The sequence below is a fragment of the Antedon mediterranea genome, chromosome 1, assembly GCF_964355755.1.
Source record: "Antedon mediterranea chromosome 1, ecAntMedi1.1, whole genome shotgun sequence".
In the NCBI taxonomy this organism is placed as follows: domain Eukaryota; kingdom Metazoa; phylum Echinodermata; class Crinoidea; order Comatulida; family Antedonidae; genus Antedon; species Antedon mediterranea.
In genome coordinates, this window is record NC_092670.1 from 10616624 (window position 1) to 10639625 (window position 23002).

The 23002-nt window shown below is 33.6% G+C and overlaps 2 protein-coding genes across 2 annotated transcripts in view; one reads left to right on the forward strand and one right to left on the reverse strand.

Moving 5' to 3' along the window:
- LOC140056160 (tRNA-queuosine alpha-mannosyltransferase-like) overlaps window positions 1-10398 on the forward strand; it is a 45489-nt gene extending 35091 nt beyond the window's left edge. The window contains exon 9 of the mRNA XM_072101449.1: window positions 10202-10398. The gene's annotated coding sequence lies outside the window, so the exon portion shown is untranslated. The remainder of the gene's footprint in view (window positions 1-10201) is intronic.
- LOC140041212 (fibrinogen-like protein A) lies at window positions 703-4792 on the reverse strand. The gene is made up of 4 exons (XM_072087624.1): window positions 4649-4792; window positions 3749-4010; window positions 906-1076; window positions 703-764 (listed from the first exon to the last, which is right to left on the reverse strand). The coding sequence occupies exons 1-4, from the start codon at window positions 4790-4792 to the stop codon at window positions 703-705; spliced, it is 639 nt and encodes a 212-aa protein (XP_071943725.1).
- Window positions 10399-23002: the final 12604 nt, after the last annotated feature.

The following is a 23002-nucleotide window of genomic DNA, read 5'->3' on the forward strand; positions in this document are numbered from 1 at the left end:
CTAATTTCCTTGATCATAACCAATATAATAAGATATATAATATACATTCATTGTAAGTTTTTATTTAATTTTTAATCATTTCAAAATAAGATTCAATTTAAAAACTTCAGCAAATATCCATTGAAAATACTCCTAAAATTAGATTAAAAATTACTAATTATTATTAATTAAAATATAGGAAATACTGATTTATGATTAGATATCAATTTGATTTTATTAATTAAAAACAATAATAATAATGTTACTATTGTATTAGCATAGTTTTAAATAATACAATTAATATTGTTTTTACAGAATGACTTATTATGATTATTTGGTATAATATTTAAAAATGATTAATAATAAAACATTAATTGTTACTATTATATAATTTAAAATACAAAATGAAAAATTCCATTTAATAAATTTTAAACAAATCACAGTTGATATGCCAATATATTTGATTAATATGTTATAACATTTGGATTATTATAATAAAATAATTATTCAATGATAAAGCAAAATGATAATTTAAAAGAAACAAAGAAGAATCTAAATTATTAAATAATTACAGATTCTGATTTCAACCATCATCACTGTTGTCTTAAAAGATCAAAATAGTGATCTCAGTTGATGCCATTGTAATGAGCTGTACCTGGTGTCAGACAAGCCCATTCAGGTATGAATCATGAACATTCTCTTATGGGGCTCTTTTAACCATCATCACTGTTGTCTTAAAAGATCAAAATAGCGATCCCAGTTGATGCCATTGTAATCAGCTGTACCTGGTGTAAGACAAAGCCCATTCAGGTCTGAATCATGAACATTCTCTTATGGGGCTCTTTTAACCATCATCACTGTCTTCTTGAGACTGTGGTACCTTCTATGGAAATTCCACCAGCTGGTGCCTGTCAAACCCTCTGTACCTGGTGTAAGGTAAAGCCCATTCAGGTTTGAATGATGACAGTTATTGTACCACCAAGCACCTTTGTTATACTCAGCACAGTTAGTACCGATCCCGCTACCGCTTCTCTTATCATTGTCTCTATCATACGTTGAAAATTGTTGACCATTGTGGCGTGATGTCAAAGAATCACCTAAACAAACAAAATTTTAAATTAATTTTTAAATATTTGTTTTTCTTTCTGTTACAAATAAAATAAAAGATATTTGATATAAAAGGGAAAATAAAACACAAATTTATAAATAGTTTTAATTTGTTTTTAATTTTTTGTTATTAACTATTCTTATATATCATATATTCTTTATTTTATTTTTGTTTTGTCAGAGTTATTATACTTCAAAAGCAATGCATTTTAATAATGAAGAAAGCCAAAGTTATATGATAAGTAACAAGGCCAACAGCCATTAAGTCGCGTGCTACAATGCATAGTGATACCGGACAGACAGACCGACAGACAGACCGACAGACAGACAGACCGACCGACCGACATAGTGAACTATACTGACCGAAATTACTGAACAACATTAAAAATGTTGAAATGTTTAAAAACATTTATATTTTTTTAATTTACACGTGCGTAGCCTGTCACTTTCGACGTGCTCGTATAACGTAATTTCGAGTTGAAAAGTAAGTCAAGAAAACAGAAATCGGGCAAAAAGAATGCGCAATAACATTTAACGCGCAGTGCGCGCGCAAAAATATGCGCACTCATGGCAATTTTGTAAACGCTTAAAATTGCCTGAAATGTACTCTTATTTCATCGAAAATAAATTTTGAAAATTTTAAGCGCGCGTACGCATGCGTTACATGCGCTACGCACGTAATTGTATTGCCATATGATGATTTATGCCCTGAAATTTATGAGTACCAAATTTTATTTAATTGTGATTCATGGTTGTTAAGATATGATTACAAACGTGATTTCGTTAAATCGTGCGTAGATCGCGTAATTTTTATTGCGCACCGTGAAAACATAACCACATCGATTCCTGGCCATAAGGAATATTCTGTGAAAAATTGACTTAGCTAGATTAAACTGATATCAAGATAAGGTCAGAAAGCGATAAAACGCATAGTGATACCGGACCGACAGACAGACCAACCGACCGACATAACTATAGAGTCGCTTCCACGCGACTAAAAAGTGAGATTAATAAAGTACTACTCTTCCCTTATTCGTTGTAGTATTGAGCTGGGATTTGGCATGAATATACAAAGCCATAGAGCCGGATTTTGAATATCATTGGCTCCTTGTTTAGGGACCACTGACTAATCCTATTGAATTAGAACAGGTAATGAATGCGTTCAACGTTGCAACATTTAGTAAGGAATTTAATCGTTATTTTTATCCATAGGTTTTTTTTTAAATAACAAAAAATATAATATAATGTACCACACAGTTATATATTTTCGACTAGTTAGCCGTTATTGAAGAGATAATAGTGAGTTTTGACAAAAAGTCTTGCCGCGTTGATCGGTGGGCTAGGCCAGGCCGAGCTAATCGTAGTCGCTAATTTATTGTTGATTTTCTCAAAATGAAGATTTTCTGAGCTATAAATAGTGACTCGTATGTTTTCATTAATGTGTTATTTTTTTTTTTACTATTTATACAAATTTATATATTATTTTTATCAATTATTGCAAAATCTTACTTTTCAGCCTTTTGGCTGCCGTTGTATTATTGATTTCTTTTTTATGAATAAATATACATGAAGTGATTTAATAAACCAATTTTAATAAACAACGCCTCATTTTAAAGCTTATTAAACATAGTTTATAAATATAAAACATCTTAAAATGTGTTTACACTACGCCGATTTTGTGATGCCATGCCTCAATTCTGTAGTTACTGGTAGTAATTATATTTTGTTCACTCTACGAACCTGTTTGTGCAATTTTTTAGAATGCTTGTTTGGATATTAATCATACACATACTGTTGCAGCACTGACTGTCTCATAAATGCCTACTACATTAAAACAAACTAAAATCAGTAAATGTAGTAACTGCAGTAAATGCAGTTTAATAATTTTAACATGATCAATTGATAAGATAAGTTGTTGTACTGTGAGTGCATTTGCACATTTAAATATAGTTAGATTCGTTTCAGGCCTGTAAGAAGGAATTGCGAAGTGGGAGGGCCATACAAAAAATGTACTTCATAGACAGTTTACAGAGTACTTTGCATTCAAGGTGATCACCTTTGGGCTTTACATTATATTTTAGACGCGACATCAATTGATAATCAAAAATTATCGAATGATTATTATTTGTTGTTTAAACTTTTAAATGTTGTGGTCTAGGCCTAATTATGACATAACTAGTGAAATTATGGGGCTATTTCACAAAGGCGTAGAATTATATTTTCATGAGGTTCACGTCAATATCATTATTAGAATTGTTTTGTTCTACTTTTCAGATGTTTAGAAGCTTTTCTTTTAATGTTTGTCTAATTTCTTTAAGCTAAATTTGATGGAAAGACAGCCTCAAATTATGCTAGAACGCTGCTGTGTCTTGTGACTTTAGCCCTGACTTTAGACCCTGACGCCACCGCTGCTTAGGTACAGTACATGTCTCAAGTTCTTTCCCAGTAGTCAATTTCCTTATCATTTAGCTGTGTTTAATCAGTCATAATTCTAACATTATTTTTATTATCCTTTAAATGTGATAAATGCAAATCAAACCCTATATGTGTCCATAGATTATTTTCACTGCAAAGTACTAAGTGTGTATAAGGCCTTAAAAAAGGTTAATTCTTAGTATACTTAATGTGTTTTTAAATGTAAATATAGATTGAATATACTAACCTGCAGTTCCATTGTATCCACTGATTGTCAAAGTATAGTTAGAGTCCTCAGTACCAACACGAAAGTGAGAATATTTTGCGATCTTCATTTCATCCAAGTGGTCAGTCATCTCTATTAGAAGCTCAAAACTGCCATCAAATGTTATACGGTTGATCTGTTCATTACCAAGCCAGAACTCTGAGTTCACATTTCCAAAACCCTCTTTGTATTCTGCCCAACTACGGTAGAAATCGACCAATCCATCTTCTCTTCTTTGTAATACCTGGTAATGACCATAGATAGTACTTAATGAATAAGATAGTATTGTACTTCACTTAATAAGATGTAGAGGTATAAACGGCAGGTTAGTGATCTGGTCGGTTGTAGGTTCGAGTCCAACCCAAGAATTACTTGTCAAAGTATTCTCAATGTAAAAGTAAAGTACAAATTATGTCATAGTAGGGCAAAACATCTGACCAATTACTTAACACCCTGACGCAAGGCTCCACAGTAGTTACAAACAATTTTTAAATTAAAAAATAAGATATGATCATGATGCATGACAAATTTGTAATTATGCATGTGTTTGTGCACAATGCATGTTTCTAAGATCACTTTGAAATGCAGGACCATCGCGCACAATGCGAGAAGGTTGTTTACGATGGAATAAATGAATAAAGATAAAACAATAATGACAAAACGTGAAATGATGAAAATACGAAAAAAGTATCTTATTGTAAGAACTTGACCAATAATAAACAAGATGTATTTAGTTTATTGTAATTTAAAATTTGATATACTTATTTTGTTTACAGTTAGGTGTTAGCTCGTAGTGTTTAACTGCGAATAGTAAGCTGCAGCCTCTGTATTACATTACTGTACCCTCTCTAATAATATCTAAATTATTGTTTTTATACTTACCGTCCAACTGCCATCATCCTTCATGTCACAGTAGACAGTAATCTCTCGTCCTCCATCTCCTGGCTGTATCACATATTGACCACTCACAGCAGAAGGATCATTTCGTAAAATGTCACCACAGTCCCTCATACAACACTCTAACATTACAATTTGTAAAGATTTCGATCCAAGTCGGCCCTAAACCGTCTCGGCCAAAGTCAAGTCGGCCCCAAGTCAAGTTGGCCCCAAGTCAACTCGCCCCAGGTCAACTCGGCCTCAAGTCAACTCGGCCTCAAGTCAACTCGGCCTCACATCAACTCGGCCAAAAAATAATCGGTCAACTCGGCCCCGTTAAAGTATGGAACGCAAAAAGTGCAAAGGAAGGGGATTGATATTTCTTCACATTTTCGTGCGTCAAAATTCAATAAACATGTCCGATATGCGAGGACATTTATTAGGTGTAATAAGATTGCTTGGTTGAATCATTGAGGTATAAAATAATGGTAACTCCATGGTTGAATCACGCGTAGATATTTTCAGTGTATGCATTTGATTAGGCGACAACATCTGAAACCAATTCGTAGCCTCCCTCTGCGCCTTTGGCAGCTATTTCAATATCTAAAACTGCTACGTGTTTTCGCTGACCGGGGGATTCACCTTTTTTAAAAATGCAAATCATGAAAAAAAAACGATATGTACGATCATTTTTTCTATGGCCAAATGGTGGAACGTAGACCTACGTCTTCGATTTACTAAAATGCGGTACCTGCTCGTGTTTTTGTAACACGCGGGTACTTCTATTCATATCGGCAATGAGATCATTTTTTTATATGAGTATTTTTTTTATTTCTTCATTTTTTTTAAAGCGTGGATAGTAATTAATAATCATAATAATATTAAGCACTTTTTGCGTTCCATACTTTATTGTGACCGAGTTGACCGATTAGTTTTTGGCCGAGTTGACGTGAGGCCGAGTTGCCTTGAGGCCGACTTGACGTGGGGCCGACTTGACTTAGGCCGAGACAGTTTGGGGCCGATTTGACCTGCACCCTTTGTAAATGATAAAAAAAATATCATAAAGTATGAAAACATTCGGTTAATAGAAGACCTGCTTTATTATATAGATTGTAACGATAAAAAAAAAAGTATGAAAACAATAGAAAGTTACAACATTGCATCCCACAACCTTACTATTTTGATTTTAAAATGTGGGAGGTCTAAAATTGGGTGAAGCTTTGAAAAATTGGCTTTTATTTTATTATTATTATTTATTAAAATAAAATACAAGATTGTGACATTCTCTTTTGAGATATTGTCCGTCATTCCTGAACTCTCCTACACCTGGCATCACTGTACACAAACAAAGTGTGAAGACGCGATCATGGTAAAACAGCCTTTTAAACGTATTGTAATTCCTCCTTTTTCGTTGTATTTTACTTTGAAATCATCTTTTATACATGTGTTGAATATGAAGACTTGCTTTGCGAAGAAACTCTAATCTCTGTTTAAATGTGCATTACCCACGGGCATCAAAGCACAAATAGAGCCAACGTTAGGCTACAGAATTTGCATATACAGCTACAGCAATGGCCGGGTCTAGCATTTTTTAGATTCTCACGCAGCAGAAAAACAACGAACAGGAATACATTAAGAAGTTTGTGAGTAACCTGCTTGACATATACCAGTATGACAAAACAGAAATACTGGTGTTTATTTTTCTAGTCCAAGTAGTGGCAGAATTCCAGACCACCTGATTCGACTACGAGAGACGTAGTACAATGAGATCTTGTGCTATGTTTTCCTGAATATGAAGGAAGGAGCTTTACATAAGAAGGAAGTTAGCCCTTCTCGCAGAGGACATACCATCGGTTGTTCAATTATCAACAAGATTCCCGACTCCCGACTTAATAACGTTTTTAAACCCAGCGCATGTATGTTGAACGACTCGGCTGCAAACTGATGTACAATTGGCAAACAACAATACCGAGGACTTAATCGAGGGTTTGCGCTGTGTTAAAGAACCAAGTTTAACTCTTAACCAGAGCGATCTTAGAATAAAGACCAATGAGTGTCTACCTTCATTAGTTGCTATCGACAACATTCAATCCATTTTTCAAGCTGATACGTCTAATAACTTCATCAGCCCAAAAAGTCCATCAGTCATTATGGATTTAACAACTGAAACTTCCATTATGTCTACACCCGCAGAACTTTCTCCTAAATTGTTGTCTGGTGAGTTTGGCAACCAGGCAACAGACGATTTGATATCCCAAGCAATACCTGTGGTCGTATTCACCAATCTCACTTAGGCTAAGGGAAATACTTACCCTTAAAATTTTAGAATTCCCTTAACAAAGGAAAACACTTAAGGGGTATTCACAAATGAGTTAAGGGAATCACTTACCTAAGGAAAACACTTAATTTAAGGGTAAAACTTAAGGGTAAAAATAATCATAAATATTCATGAGTTGTCCCATTGTCCAATCACAGAGGATTTAATTGGACTCGCAATAGGTCTAGCCTAGATGCTACTAACAAACCAACATTCTGTGCAGGCTTAAACCTGTCTGTATTGAGGAATATGCATCCTAGGCTGGTTACTTGGAAGACCAACAGGGGGCCTAGCATCTCTACCTAGCCTAATAGACTGGGGGATGATTTATATTACAACGAAATGAGAAGCCATCTTCCACGAAAATAATGGCAGTCAAAATAAAAACAAATAAATGAATATAGGCCTAGACTAATTTGTATGGTAAGGATCAGCAAAAAAGGTCTAGATGCTACTCAAATCAAACCAAACATGAATCCCTAGGGTGTCACGAAACCTAAGACCACGAAAGCTAAGACCCAAGACCTAAGATTACAAATATTTATCTTTCGCACCTGCCTTGTATTTTAACTCCCAACATTTATTCTGAATACACACCTTAGAATTGGCACTTTCATGAAAGAGAATCACATAAAAAGTAACAAATACATTTTTAAATTGATGATTTTACAGACGTTTTTCTCGCACACAAAATGTTGACTAGCCTACAGTACAGTAGGCCTACCCCATGTTCAATGTTTTTGTTTATATGGAACGTCAAAAGAGCAAAAATTATATAGAGGGCTGAAAACTCTGTGGAGTCCATCTACAGTGTGGATGGAACAATGTAAAATTAAAATTGTAATGATAATAGTATAATCATGCAAGTACGAGGAAATAAATACTGGCAAATAAATTTTAATTAAAAAATCATGATAAGTTTTTCTGTTTTTATACTTGTACTATTATTGTTGCTCTTTTGGCGCTCCATAGAAACAAAAACATTGAGCATGGGGAGCTCGACGAGTTACATTACAGTATACAAAGAAACACATCTGTAAAATCATAAATTTAAAGGATTTATTTATTTGTTATTATGTGTTTCTCCTTTTGAAAGTACTTATAAGTCCTAATTTTAAAGTGTGGTGTTCAGGATAAAGTTAGTCAACAAATTTGGAGTTAAAATACAAGAAAGGCAGGTGCGTAAGAAAAACATCCTCTGAACCAACACAATGGAGTAAATATATACAAACAAACAACCCATCAAGTTTGTTTGTTGTAAAGAAAAAATATACATTTACTCAACGGGCGAAAATAATGTGAGTTTATCTATGTTTTGCGGTGGTATTAAATTATATTTATGGTAATAAATGAAACCTACTGTGTTTAAAATTATGTATGGATAAACAAGTATTGTTTTTAAGCTGTAGTATATCTTAGAATTGGTAATCTTAGGTCTTGGGTCTTAGCTTTCGTGATCTTAGGTCTTAGGGGGTCTTAGCTTTCGTGGTCTTAGGTTTCGTGACACCCTGAATCCCTAGGCTAGGCTGGTTACTGGGCACACCAACAGGGGGCCTAGCATCTCTACCTATGACTGGGGCTGTCTACAAGTAGGCATAGTACTCGCACATACAGAATCGTCAGCACAACCAAGGTACTGAATAGTTAAGGGAACTTTTAAGGGACCTCTGAGGTCCCTTAAAAGTTAAGGGGCCTCTGAGGTCCCTTAAAAGTTAAGGAGAAAATAGACCAAGTTAAGGGTTTCCCTTAACTTTAAACCCTTTGTGAATACCACTTAAGTGAAACCCTTAATATTTTCTTGATTTAAGGGAAATTCTTAGGATTTAAGGGAAATATCTCACTTAATGTGATTTTGGTGAATACGGCCACAGGCTCTGAACTTCCCAAATTTTCAACTCCAAATAAACCAAAGGAGGAAGTTAAAACACCACGCTTCCATCGCTTTTTCATACGTTTAGTGGAGGACTTCATCAATCTACTTCGAATGCAGCGTTAAGAAAACATATACATGACATCGGTATCCGCAGCGTCACTGATATAATTTCGCTGAAAAATCGCAATCATCCTTGCCTCATTCTGTGTTGTGTTGGACAATGAATCTGATACTCTGATCATCTCATCACCTGAATCGTGGCCAGACAGAGTTCGCGTGAGGAACTTTACACCTAGAAAGCCGAGGAATAACTTACATTGCTTCAAACATCATCCTACCTGATGAGGTTGTGAAAAAGTTAAACACAATATTTAAAAAATTTATTTGGAATTAGATCGGAGCGAATATGAATTAGGTGGGTTAAAAGTGTTCCACCTTGGCAACTATTTAGAATCTATTAGTTTATCGTGGATAATAAAATTGAGTTGTGTCTGTTGTGTCATCTGCAAAACAAGTAATTTTTAGCTCGTTCCTGTCGTGTAAATTTTGAGGTACTTTAATACACTTAATTTAGTCAGACTGTGTAATTTTGCAAGCAAGTGGTTCTACACCTAGTACAAAAAGAAAGCAGAGATTGGACAGCCTTGTCTTACTCCTCTTTCGACATTAAAGAATTTAAACACATGTCCGTTATTGATTAAAATGAAGGATTTTTCCAAAGTTTAGTCTTTTGAGAACATCTATTAATATCGCCTATTAATCGAGTCAAATGCCTTTTTAAAATCAACGCATAGCATTCTCGAGTTTCTTGAGATATCTTCAATTAGTCTTATATTTTAGTGTATATTTCTTCCTTTAACAAAACCGCTTTGATCATAACTAATAATAGAATAACTTCTCGTTGCTAAGCATTTGGTTAGAATTTTATAGTCTATCTTTAAATGACTGCTAATAGGACGCCAATTATCTCGTGAGTGGCGGGGTAAATCTTTCTCTTTGTGTATAGCATTTAAGAGATTGAGATTTTGTTAATTCACCAAATTTTTATGATCATTAAATGCATTCACTACATGTTATCCTACTTTAACCCAGAATCTTTTATAAATTCAGGTGAGAGCCCATCATACCCAGGGCTTTTATTATTTTCAATCATTTTTAGTGCATTTAAACATTCCTCATAGCTATACCTATATCTAGTTTCGGAAAAGTAATTCCATCTAGAAATGATTCTATATTTTCTGTAAGAGTGTCGTTTTCAGATCTATATAGTTCAGAAAAGAAACTGACCTGCATGTTTAAAATGTCAGAGTTGTTTGTGATTTCTCTGTTGAATTTGTTTGAGTTTTTTTATACCTTTTATTTTTTCTAGATTAAAAATATTTTGATGACCTTTCACCTTCTTCGCACCACTTTTCACGAGATCTTATTTGAATGCCTCTAACTACGTGCTCGTAAAGCGTTTCATATTCCAATTTTACCTTGTTATATTGACGTCAAAGGGACAATAAGTTTTGTATTTTTATTTTAACCGATTTTTGTTTGATTTACGCGAATCCGTGAATTTTTATACCAAATTCAATTTTAATTTCAATTTTTTTTAAGAGAGAGAAGAGAGAGAGTGAATGTGATAAGGTTACACTTCAGAGTCAATGGTTTTGGCTAACTCAATTTTTGCTTATATGTATAATAATGTTTTTTTTCTTTTATATAACTTTAATTTTGCATGCCACTATTATAACCATTTTTATATTTTAAATAGATTTAAAAAAAAAAAGGGAAACAGAAGGATGTAATGTAATGACATACATTTATAATTGAGAAATCAACCTTTGTATCAGAATTCAAATAAGTTCACAAACTTGGCCCAGAAAGTCCAGAGGAGAGTTTGTCCAGATGTTTTAAAAGTCCATTTAGCTCATAATTAAATCCCAAAAGTAAACAGTTTATTTGACCTCTCTAACTGTTCCCATTGTAAAACAATTAGATATTGACAGTTTTAAGCAAAGATTCGACAGGGCCAATTCATCATTGTAACCCCCCAGATAAGATCAATCACTCCCACCTAAACACCCCTGGATCAACTTAGGACCAATCATTAGCTCCATAAATGATGTAATTGACATACTGTATGCAAATGAACCGAAGCCAATATACCCCCAAGAGCCCAGACACACCTTTAGGCTATGGGGCATGCCCTTCTATCGTTTCATTTCGTGATCCCCTATCGGAGGGGAGAATAAAATTGCTATGACAATTATAACAAAAATATAGATAACCTTAAACTGGCCGGTCCCGCTTGTAAATTTTACGCGTCAACGAAATATGTTTGTTTTTATATGTATTTTATTGCGATGTAGAAGATTTGTGTAGGTCAGTACAGGTCGCACAATTGACCAATCAAAAAATTTGTCTTTTAACTCATGGAGCTGTGCAACAGTAACTGTCCAATCAGATTCCCTTACACAGCGGGATAGGCTACTAGACGATCGTAAACAAACATGTGTTGTTCTTCTGGAGCGCGGAGCAGGAAGATGTCATCTTCTGATGATCAAAAACGTTGTTATTGACACAATACATCTAATTCTCGGACAATATTAACATTCACAGAAACCAAATGGAAAACTTTTTTAATGTGTACAAAAAGTTGGTGCAATCTAAGCGGCAATCAAAAGGAGTTTTGTAGCCGCAAATCCTTTTGAAAATATTTAGAGGAGCTTACCAATACTTGTTACCAATTCCTGGCGACGCTGGATGTCATAAAATGATGCTATCAATATTTCACTGATTGTAGCAAACAAAGGCGAGCAGTAAAATATGAAATAGAGGATGTTAATTCATCCAACAATGAAGAAGGTAAATTCTATTTGTTTTAATGATAGGTCTAGCCTAGGCCCCTAGCTAGTAGGCCTAGTAATTAGTTCATATCATATCTGCCTTGCTAAAAAAAGCCTAGCTAGGTAGGTTGGCGGTGGGTAGTCTACAAAGTTTATTTTTTTAATATGTATTAAGCCTACGTAGAGTAGGCTAGGCCTAGTATATAATTTTTTTTAAATATCTGGGCCAACAAAAATGAACCCATAATTACAATATGAATTAGGCCTAGCTAGGGTGGCCCCAGTATTATTGTGTAGTGGACCTAGTTTGATGGTAGGCCTACCTCCATCTTGGGAAAAAACATTTGCATTTTATTATTCAATGTGGTAATGCATGCAAACCTTGGCTTGGTAGCCTCAGGCAAGGAGAGAATAGACCAACCTGATGCTTTATGTTGTTATTTGAGACATATTATTTGAATTATTGTACTGCAATATTAAATAGTGTATAGATGAACTGATTATATTATTATATTTATTACACAAACATTTAGAATCATAAATATTAATTAGTATTCTTTTTTTTTACTGAAGAATTTCAAGGATTAGAGTCAACAGAAGAGTCAACAGCAGAACCTGTTACTAAACGAAGGAGAGTTCTGCGATCACATGTAGCAATTACACAAACTGCATAAAAAATGCTGAACGAAGTCGAAGAGCAGCCATCGGCTCACAAACAATTAAAATACCAAAAGCCGAACAGCAAATTCCAGAACAGTTGAAAACATTTTTATCTGCATCTGCTAATCAAGTTCTTCTTTCAGATATGAAGCATGTGTGAAGCAGATCACCTCAAGGGAATAAATGTATTCATAACATCATCATTATTATGCCATTCTATTTCAGAATCAAATGGAAAAGTTTTAATCAAGAAGAGGCAGACACCAGAATGTTTCTGTATGCGAAGTATGCTGCACACCATGGTGGTAAAGATATTGTTACAATCAGCCCTGACACTGATGATGTTTTTATTATTGGATTGGCATTTTGCAAAAGTCTGCATGGCTCTCACCTATATTTCAATACTGGAAAAGATGCTAATCTCCGAACAATTCATCTGCAGGCTATTCAGGAACATATTGGAAATGATGTTTCAAATGCATTAATTAGACTACATTGCTTCACAGGATGCGATTCAGTCAGCGCTTTTTTTGGGAACGGTAAAGTGAAGGCAATGAAACTCGTAATGGAAAACTCTAATTTATGCATTCTTTTTATTGGGCAATTCTACCAGCGAACTTTCAGATGAATTACTTTGTGATCTAGAAACATTTGTATGTAGGCTGTATGGTCAGCAACCTGCTCTACACAGCATTCTCGAATTGTCATCCTGGTCATGTAAAAAGTCAAAATGCAATGAAGGGGTTGCAAATGAAAAATGCTGTGTATCCTTAGGATTCTCTTGTACAGAATTATGCTCCTGCAAAAACTGTAACAATCTTCTTCATACATCAGATGTTTGAAATTGATGGAGATGATAGCGATGATGAGGAAGAGGGAGATGAATTTGAGCAGGAAGAACTTTTTAGTGTAGTTTAAGTGTAATTTATGGTTTACAAATGTTCATTTTACTTGGTCTACATGATTTTAATGTAATAGGCCTATAATATGTGAATTTAGGTTAAACTATTTTGTAACTTAACTATTTTGTAACGTAACGGATGAACCATGAGAAAGTATAAATAAAGAACCCATGAGATGATAAGCAATATTAAGACACAGGAGTATTATAAGAAACTTTCTACTTTGATGTTTACAATACATTAATATGCCTATAATATGTAAATTTATATTAAACTATTTTGTAACTTAACTATTTTGTAACGTAACGGATGAACCATGAGAAAGTATAAAATAAAAACCCATGAGATGATAAGCGATATTAAGACACAGGAGTATTATAAGAAACTTTCTACTTTAATGTTTACATTTTTTTCTATAGTTTGGTGTACATGTAAATTTATATTAAACTGTTTTGTAACTTAACTACAGTATTTTGTAACGTAACGGATGAACCATGAGAAAGTATAAAATAAAGAACCCATGAGATGATAAGCAATATTAAGAAACAGGAGTATTATAAGAAACTTTGCTGTAATAATTTCATTTATTTGTTACTAATTGATTATAATTCTATGTTATACATCTACAATGAAAACAATAATGCAACATTTGATTTATTACTAATTGATTATAATTCTATGTTATGCATCCAATGAAAACAAAAAGTTGCAATTATATAGGAGAGATAATATTAATAAATATTTTGTGACAGCATAGTCATGAATTATAAAGATTGAAAATGCATCTTCTTTTCAGTGTGCTTAAATAAATATTAATTAAGGTTTACTAACAGATACATTTCTTACAAGGACTACAATATTAATGTCAAAATTATGATAAAAATATTGCATGTTAAATGTGAAAGAAAGATACAGTATAAGTTATTCCAATGGAACGATTGTATTTTATCCAGTAATAACACTAACAGAAAATATACAAAATAGAGGGCGCTATTTCTATGTATTTCTTTATGTTGAGAAATTCGATTTTTTTACACCTAAAATTACACTTATTGCGTAACTTTTGAAAGCGGGACCGGCTGAATTTGTGTTAATCTAATTATTAACTATAAACTGTGTGAATATCTTCCTCCCCCCCGTTAGGAGATCACGAAATTCGTTTTCTAGGCCTCTTTTTGGCTCATGCCCCATAGCCTACTTACAGCTACTTCACGGAGCACACACCTCACAGCCACTTCCTCAGAAGCAGACCTACACACCTCACATCTCACCAACAGCATCACCTAATCCCCTGTTCCTAATCCTTATACTTATAGTTGTATATTATATTGTATCAAGTATTATTGAATAAACAATATATGTGTTACTGCAGTCAAGCGAGTAAGAGTCTTCATTAGAAGTCAAAAACCTCATAACACTATATTACACTACGTGAACATTTTCATTAAACCAACGTTTGTTGCACAACTACATATGTACATGCATCTGCTGTCCAAGTTACAACATTACTGCTATCGCCGTTTTTGAGATCTGCGACCAACAAAAAATGAGCAGAAAAAATGAAATTTTTGACAATAACAATAGGCTATCACTCTACAGAGAGCGATAGCGTAATAAATACAAATACTACTTACTAATGTCCACTTCCACAGGGACAGAAAAATAATTATTTTTGCTTTCAATTACAGTTTTTCATGTAAATTTATTTTTTTTTAAATACGGTAAACAAACATTCTACAAAAGTTTGTCCACTTATTTTTAAAAGGACATCCATGACTTAAATAGTCTTCTCGTGGAAGACAGCTAGCCAACACAAATGGAATCCATTGAAAGATACGATCTTGGTAGAGCAAATACAATAGCCGGTGTAATTGCACATTGAGCCACTTAAAAAAATAGAAAGAACCCGGTCAAAGATCCCTCAAACCACACCTGAATGAAAGTTGAAGAAAGATTCCTCATTGTATTTACTATACAGTAACCACTGCGCAGATAGTAATGTTACATACCGCAATGAATCATAATTTTTTTACTATGATGACATCTTTAAATAATATATATATATATATATATATATATATATATATATATATATATATATATATATATATATATATATATATTTTTCTTTAAAATGTTCATATATTAAAGATATATATATATATATATATTCCAAAATTGTTTATATCTCTACCAAGCTACCTTCTTTGTTTTCCACTCTTATTCAGACTCCACCCTGGCTCCCTTTGTTATATTTCTTTTATTCATGTCCACCCAGGCAGCACTTGCCAGCTTTATACTATGACGTTATCCAAATTCCTTCACTTGCACTGATGAAGGGCTAGTGTTGCCCGAAAGCTCTGCTAACTTTTCTGGCTGTTTACTTTATCGTTTTGATTTAGCTTTTCGCTTTTTATTTTTGTATCTCCATTGAGATCCAGCCACTGATACCCACAGCATTGTCATTTTTCTCAGTAATTTGCCTTTGGATTTATATATATATATATATATATATATATATATATATCTTTAATATATGAACATTTTAAAGAAGGTTAATGTTAATTTTGTTATTTCGGTCTTGATTGTCGAAATTAATGTTTTAAAATTTAATATGCAATTAATTAATGATTTAATCAACATTTTTTTTCTTAATTTCATAATAAATCACAAATATGATACATACAGTTTATGAAAATGCAAAATAGGAGTTCTCGAACATTCGGACGACCTATGTTAATTTTAAAATTTAGCATCTTTTCACCATTTTCTTAACTTACACTTGCGTAGCCTGTCACTTTTGACGTGCTTGTATAACGTAGTTTTAAGTTGAAAATAAAATATGATGAAATTATTAAAGAAAGGTTGTAAAACAGAAATCGGGCAAAAAGAGTGCGTATGAACGCTTAACGCGCAGTGCGCGTGCAAAAATCTGAGCACTCATAGCAATTCTTTAACCGCTTAAAATTGCCTGAAACTTATTGTAATTACATCAAAAATAAATTTTAAGCACGCATACGCATGCGTTATATGCGCTACAATTGTCTCAATACACTTCTGAGCGTTTAGCTGGCTTTAACCATGTGGTTTTCTACCTCGAGCATAACCTTATTGGCTATATGGCAGTATTCAAGTAATTAAAATGTTGAATAGCATTTAATCCGATTTACATTTAGGTAAAACTTAGGGTTCCAAGCATCATACAATAAGAAGATCGTTACGAATGTTATGAGGTATCTATATATAAATTTACGTAAGGGAAAAATTCGGTAAATCGCGCCTTACTTCTAGAATGTTTACTCGATGGTATATAAAGTTGGTTCGTACTTTCGATACTGATTTTAACCACCTGATGTAACCCTGTTTACTAATTAAATGGAGTTCGATAATTAGTTATTGACGATTAAAACGAATTTAGGTTCAACGATTTGCCCCAAATAGGGGTGTTTTCCGATCGTGGTATACACTGTCCAATGCATGTATATCTTGAAAAATACCCGCATACAATAATACGAGGATGCTTCGCATTTTCCTATCTCCTCCTACGATAATTGTTTTTAATGGATGAAAACCGGTTGAACAGCTCGAGTACAGCATCATAATGTTGAAGACAGACCTATTTTCTTAAAAACATACTATTTTGATAGATTTAATATACATTTATACAAATGTATTGATTTCCGATGAATGGAACATTCCAATAATAAATCTTTGCTTTAACACAAGTACCACCAGCTGTAGGTAAATGTATTGGCCCTTGGGGAATTAACCTAAAACCTATATATAGATAAGTATTGCAATACTTGGACATTACTGTAAATACGTATTAACATTTGTGGTCGCCATTGAATTTACTGTGAGTGTGGGTACTGTTAGATGTATAACACAATCATGTACAAATAAACGTATTACTGTGAGTGTAGGCCCTACTGTTAATATATAGAACGTACAATATACAAATAAACTGTAGTACTGACAGTTGCTTCTCAACGTTTGTATTAATTAATAATTACAAAGAATATAAACGTTGTAGTGGTACGTGTATCGTTACATGTACTATGCTATTTCAATCGACTATGACAGTGACAGTTTTAACAAAGTATTAAGTTGCAAATGTGTTACTGTATCAAGTGGTATATTATTTATAGGCCTGTGAGTAGGCCCTACTGTTATATAAAACGTACAATATACAAATAAACTGTACTACTGACAGTTGCTTCTCAACGTTTGTATTAATTAATAATTACAAAGAATATAAACGTTGTAGTGGTACGTGTATCGTTACATGTACATGCTATTTCAATGGACTATAAGAGTGACAGTTTTAATAAAGTATTAAATCGCAAATGTGTTACTGTATCAAGTGGTATATTATTTATAGGCCTATCAAAGTGAAAAACATATTTTGTTACTGAGTAGATAAATAATATATTAAAACATTGTTCTTCTTTGTACCCATATCATCTTCCCCATCCCTCAAAACTAATGTTACACACAAAACACAAATTGGGTTTGTTTAAATGAGTCCAAATAACAAATTTGGACTCATTTTGTGACAAGTTTCTCTTTCGGAAGTAATTCCCAGTGTGCTAATTTCAGTTTAATACATAAATCATCGTGTCTATTTATTCGTTTCTGTAAACAATAATAACTATTATCGTCCTGCAGTACGTACATTAAAATTTATTGGCCCTTGGGGAATTAACCTAAAACCTATATCTATATATAAATTTACGTAAGGGCAAAATTCGGTAAATCGCGCGTTATTTCTAGAATGTTTACTCGATGGTATATAAAGTTGGTTATAATCTCGGTACTGATTTTAACCACCTGATGTAACCCTGTTTACTAATTAAATTTAGTTAGATAATTAGTTATTGACAATTAAAACGAATTTAGGTTCAACCATTTGCCCCAAATAGGGGTGTTTTCCGATCGTGGTATACACTGTCTAATGGATGTCCTCATGAAAAATACCTGTACACAATAATACGAGGATACTTCGTATTTTCCTATCTCCTCCTACGATAATTGTTTTTAATAGCTGAAAACCGGTTGAACAGCTCGAGTACAGCATCATAATGTTGAAGACAGGCCGATTTTCTTTAAAAAATACTATTTTGATAGATTTAATATACGTTTATACAAATGTATTGATTTGCAATGAATGGAACATTCCAAATTATTTGGTTTAACCATGCTTGCATACCTCCATGATTTAACACAAGTAGGTCAATTTATGGGCCCTTTGAGAATAAACATAAATAGTATTGTAAAGCTATACAATACTGTAAATAGGTATTAACCACTTTTGATAGCCATTTGAATCGCAAATTTCTTATTGTGTGTGTTGGTAGGCCTACTGTTTATTATAATATAAACAAATATACTAATAAACTTTATTACTGTGAGTGTGGGTAGCCCCTTCTTTTAGATTATAAACACATAATAATAGGCCTATAATACTTTATTACTGACAGTTGCTTCTCAACGTTTGTATTAATTAATAATTACAAAAAAATATAAACGTCGTGGTGGTGTATCGTTACATGTACTTTACTATTTCAATCGACTATGACAGTGACAATTTTAACAGTTATTAAATCGGAAATGTTTTACTCTATTTAGGTTTATATTATTTATAGGCCTATTAAAAAAAAACCCAACCCTCAATAATGTTAGATACAAAATACAAATTGGGTTTGTTTAAATGAGTCCAAATCAAACATTTGGACTCATTTTGTGAGAAGTTTCTCTTTTGGAAGTAATTCGCAGGGTGCTAATTTTGGTTGACTACAAAAATACATAAATAAATGTTTTATAGTCATGCGGTACGTAGGCCTACATTTTGAAATCGCCAGTTTTTTTACGCTGAAATTACTATGTATTCGAGAACCATATGTGGGCACGACCTAGATGGTACGCGAGCGAAGCGAGCGTACCATCTAGTATAGATAAGTATTGCAATACTTGGACATTACTGTAAATACGTATTAACATTTGTGGTCGCCATTGAATTTACTGTGAGTGTGGGTACTGTTAGATGTATAACACAATCATGTACAAATAAACGTATTACTGTGAGTGTAGGCTCTACTGTTATATAGAACGTACAATATACAAATAAACTGTAGTACTGACAGTTGCTTCTCAACGTTTGTATTAATTAATAATTACAAAGAATATAAACGTTGTAGTGGTACATGTATCGTTGCATGTACTATGCTATTTCAATCGACTATGACAGTGACAGTTTTAACAAAGTATTAAGTCGCAAATGTGTTACTGTATCAAGTGGTATATTATTTATAGGCCTGTGAGTAGGCCCTACTGTTATATAAAACGTACAATATACAAATAAACTGTACTACTGACAGTTGCTTCTCAACGTTTGTATTAATTAATAATTACAAAGAATATAAACGTTGTAGTGGTACGTGTATCGTTACATGTACATGCTATTTCAATGGACTATAACAGTGACAGTTTTAACAAAGTATTAAATCGCAAATGTGTTACTGTATCAAGTGGTATATTATTTATAGGCCTATCAAAGTGAAAAACATATTTCGTTACTGAGTAGATAAATAATATATTAAAACATTGTTCTTCTTTGTACCCATATCCTCTTCCCCATCCCTCAAAACTAATGTTACACACAAAACACAAATTGGGTTTGTTTAAATGAGTCCAAATAACAAATTTGGACTCATTTTGTGACAAGTTTCTCTTTCGGAAGTAATTCCCAGTGTGCTAATTTCAGTTTAATACATAAATCATCGTGTCTATTTATTCGTTTCTGTAAACAATAATAACTATTATCGTCCTGCAGTACGTACATTAAAAAAAGCATTTTTTTACGCTGAAATTACTGTGTACTCGAGAACCATCTGTGGGCACGACCTAGATGGTCCGCGAGCTTAGCGAGCGTACCACCTAGTTTTAAAAATTTATATTATATAATATAAAAAAAATTTAATTTCAAATATTATCATTATTATTACTTACTGGTTTTAGTAGAGTTCTTTCAAGTTCTGTCTGAATGTTTGTCTTTTCTTTAATTTAAATGTACAATTACTGTATACAATGAAGTATAATGATCTCTATTGTTATTTAGGATGTGGAAAAAGATAATTATGTTATTATCTAAGTGCTATTAATTTTATGATGCCGTTCATTTGTGTTGATTATTATATTACTAAAAATATTACTCTAATTGAGCTCGGGTGAGGTCTCTATTCATATCATTACATCTGCAGCTTTATCAGTATTATGAAAACCATTTTTGCCGGCATCCAGTTCTCTTACTAAATGTGGTACTTGGGCCGGTATTATTTCTTGCTCTCATTAATGCCGGCCCGATTGAAGATTCAAATAATTTGTCGACCCACTCTTGGTGAAGTTGTTCCCAGAAACTCTTTACCTATTACGTAGTCCCTTCTGGAAAATTTGAATGAATGGTGTTTGCTTAATTAAAAATGGCAAAAGATATACCAAATCCTTTAAAAATTATAGACAAATTTCCTTCCTTTACTAAATTATGCATTCCCAACTTTATGATTATTTGACAGCTAAGTTAAATATTCTGAATTAATATCATCAATATGATTTGCAAAGGTCACTCAACTGCTCATGCTGTCTTCTTAATAATACTTTTATTGAACATAGAGCAATATTAGCGTGAAAGCTCATATATATTGGTGTATATATCAAATAATTATTTGATTGAGAAATTTGTTTGATGTAATTAACCATTCTATTTTAAATAAGAAAATGCGAAAATTATGGTATTAAAGGCACTCCTTTAAGCATTTGCTTCTTGAGTTAGTTGGATGGCAGAAACAATTTGTCTCTATCCAATCATTTAAATCATCGACCGAGGATATCACTTGTGGGTGTCTCCTCCCCCCAATTTTATTTTTACGTTAATGACCTGACTAATGTCAGTGAGAAGTTTAAGTGATATCCTTCTATCCCTACTATTTTATTCATCTTCTTGTTGACATTTTATTTAATACTTTTAATTATGAATTGTCTAAATGTAATGACTGGTTTCTTTAAATTCTAAATTCTTATAATATTTAGAAGCTCATGATGCTCTTGATTGACTAATAGAAATTCCTATGAACTTACACCAATATCAAAGAGAAGCTTAGAAACTGAACGTTGATGAAGTCAATGATGATTTAAGCATTTCTGACAAACAGATTGCATCAGACCAAAATTGGTACCCACTTTTCATCATGCCTCTCCTCAAATGGTGGCAACTGTCAAGATCTTAGTTAGGCCAGATCCTTTTTATAATTTTTATCAACGACTAAAGGCCAACTCAAACAGCTGAATACCGACGAGACTTGAGATAGCGTCAGGCGCAGTATTTAGGTCGTCGCGATAACTTTAAACTTGTTTTATTTCTCCCACGTGGCCAAGTTATCATAAATTTCGTTAGGAGAGTAAACAGCACATGTTGAAAGCCGTATCCGGATATTCACCCCCTGGACATTTACCCCCCGGACAACTACCCCCCGGACAACCACCACCTGGACCACTACCCCCTTAGGACAACTACCCCTTTAGGACAACTACCCCCCGGACAAATACCCCCAGACAACTACCCCCTTAGGACAACAACCCCCTTAGGACAACTACCCCCTGGACAACTACCCCCCGGACAATTACTCCCTAGGAACAATTACCCCCCGGACAATTACCACCCAGAAAACTATCCCTTTAGAACACCCTAACCACCCAGACCATTCAACAACCTGACTCTGCAACAGTGTATAATAGGAATTAATAACTATATTTTAATTCGTTACTTTGACGAATTACTATTCATTATTGTAAACAAAAGTAAAAGATTGAACATAAATATAGCCTGGTATAAACTGAAGATTGTCACACATGATCATAGGATAGTCGAACGTATTATGTACTCCCTGTATTTACTGTAAAGACTGGGTTCGCTAATAATAATAATAATTTTTGCGTCAGGACAATGCTTCGATAACCACTGGTCTTAAAAGAATTAATTTTTGTCTCAAATTTGTCATATATGTATTTTTGTACACTTGAAGAATAATATCACTTTTGATATTTGACCTCAATGTTCACTCACCGAATAAACGTCGATCTTTAAATAAATTCCCCTCAAATAAACGGTGACCATGTCACTCCCATGAAACATCATATGGAATAATCGTCGTCTATTTCCATTAGATTATACCCCCTCCCATTGAATAAACAACTTTCTTCCAAAAATGTCCACCTAAAAACCACCTAAACAATAAACAGCCCAGGCCGTTTTTTCAATAAATACGGTACTTTAAATCTAGCACATCTAGGGTCTAGCGTGCTGTTAAACAGAATAATCGGTTAAAAACGGGTGTTTCGAAACTAGAGACCCGAGACCAGAGACCAGAGACCCGAGACCCAATACGAAAAGGGAGACCTAAATATACGAAAGGGAGACCCACGTACAAAAAGGGAGACCCCACTATACGAAAAGAGAGACCACATTATACGAAAAGGGAGACCCTAATATACGAAAAGGGAGACCCAAATATAGGTCTCCCTTTTCGTATTGGGTCTCGTGTCAGGTCTATGGTCTCGGGTCTCTAGTTTCGAAACACCCGTTAAAAACAGATGATTTCATTTTTACAGAAACCGGTCCTATATATTTGTCTACTTTTGGAAGGGGGGGAGGGGGTAGTTGACCTGACCGGGGGGTAGTTGACCAGGGGGTAGTTAGCTGGGGGGTAGTTATCCTAAGGG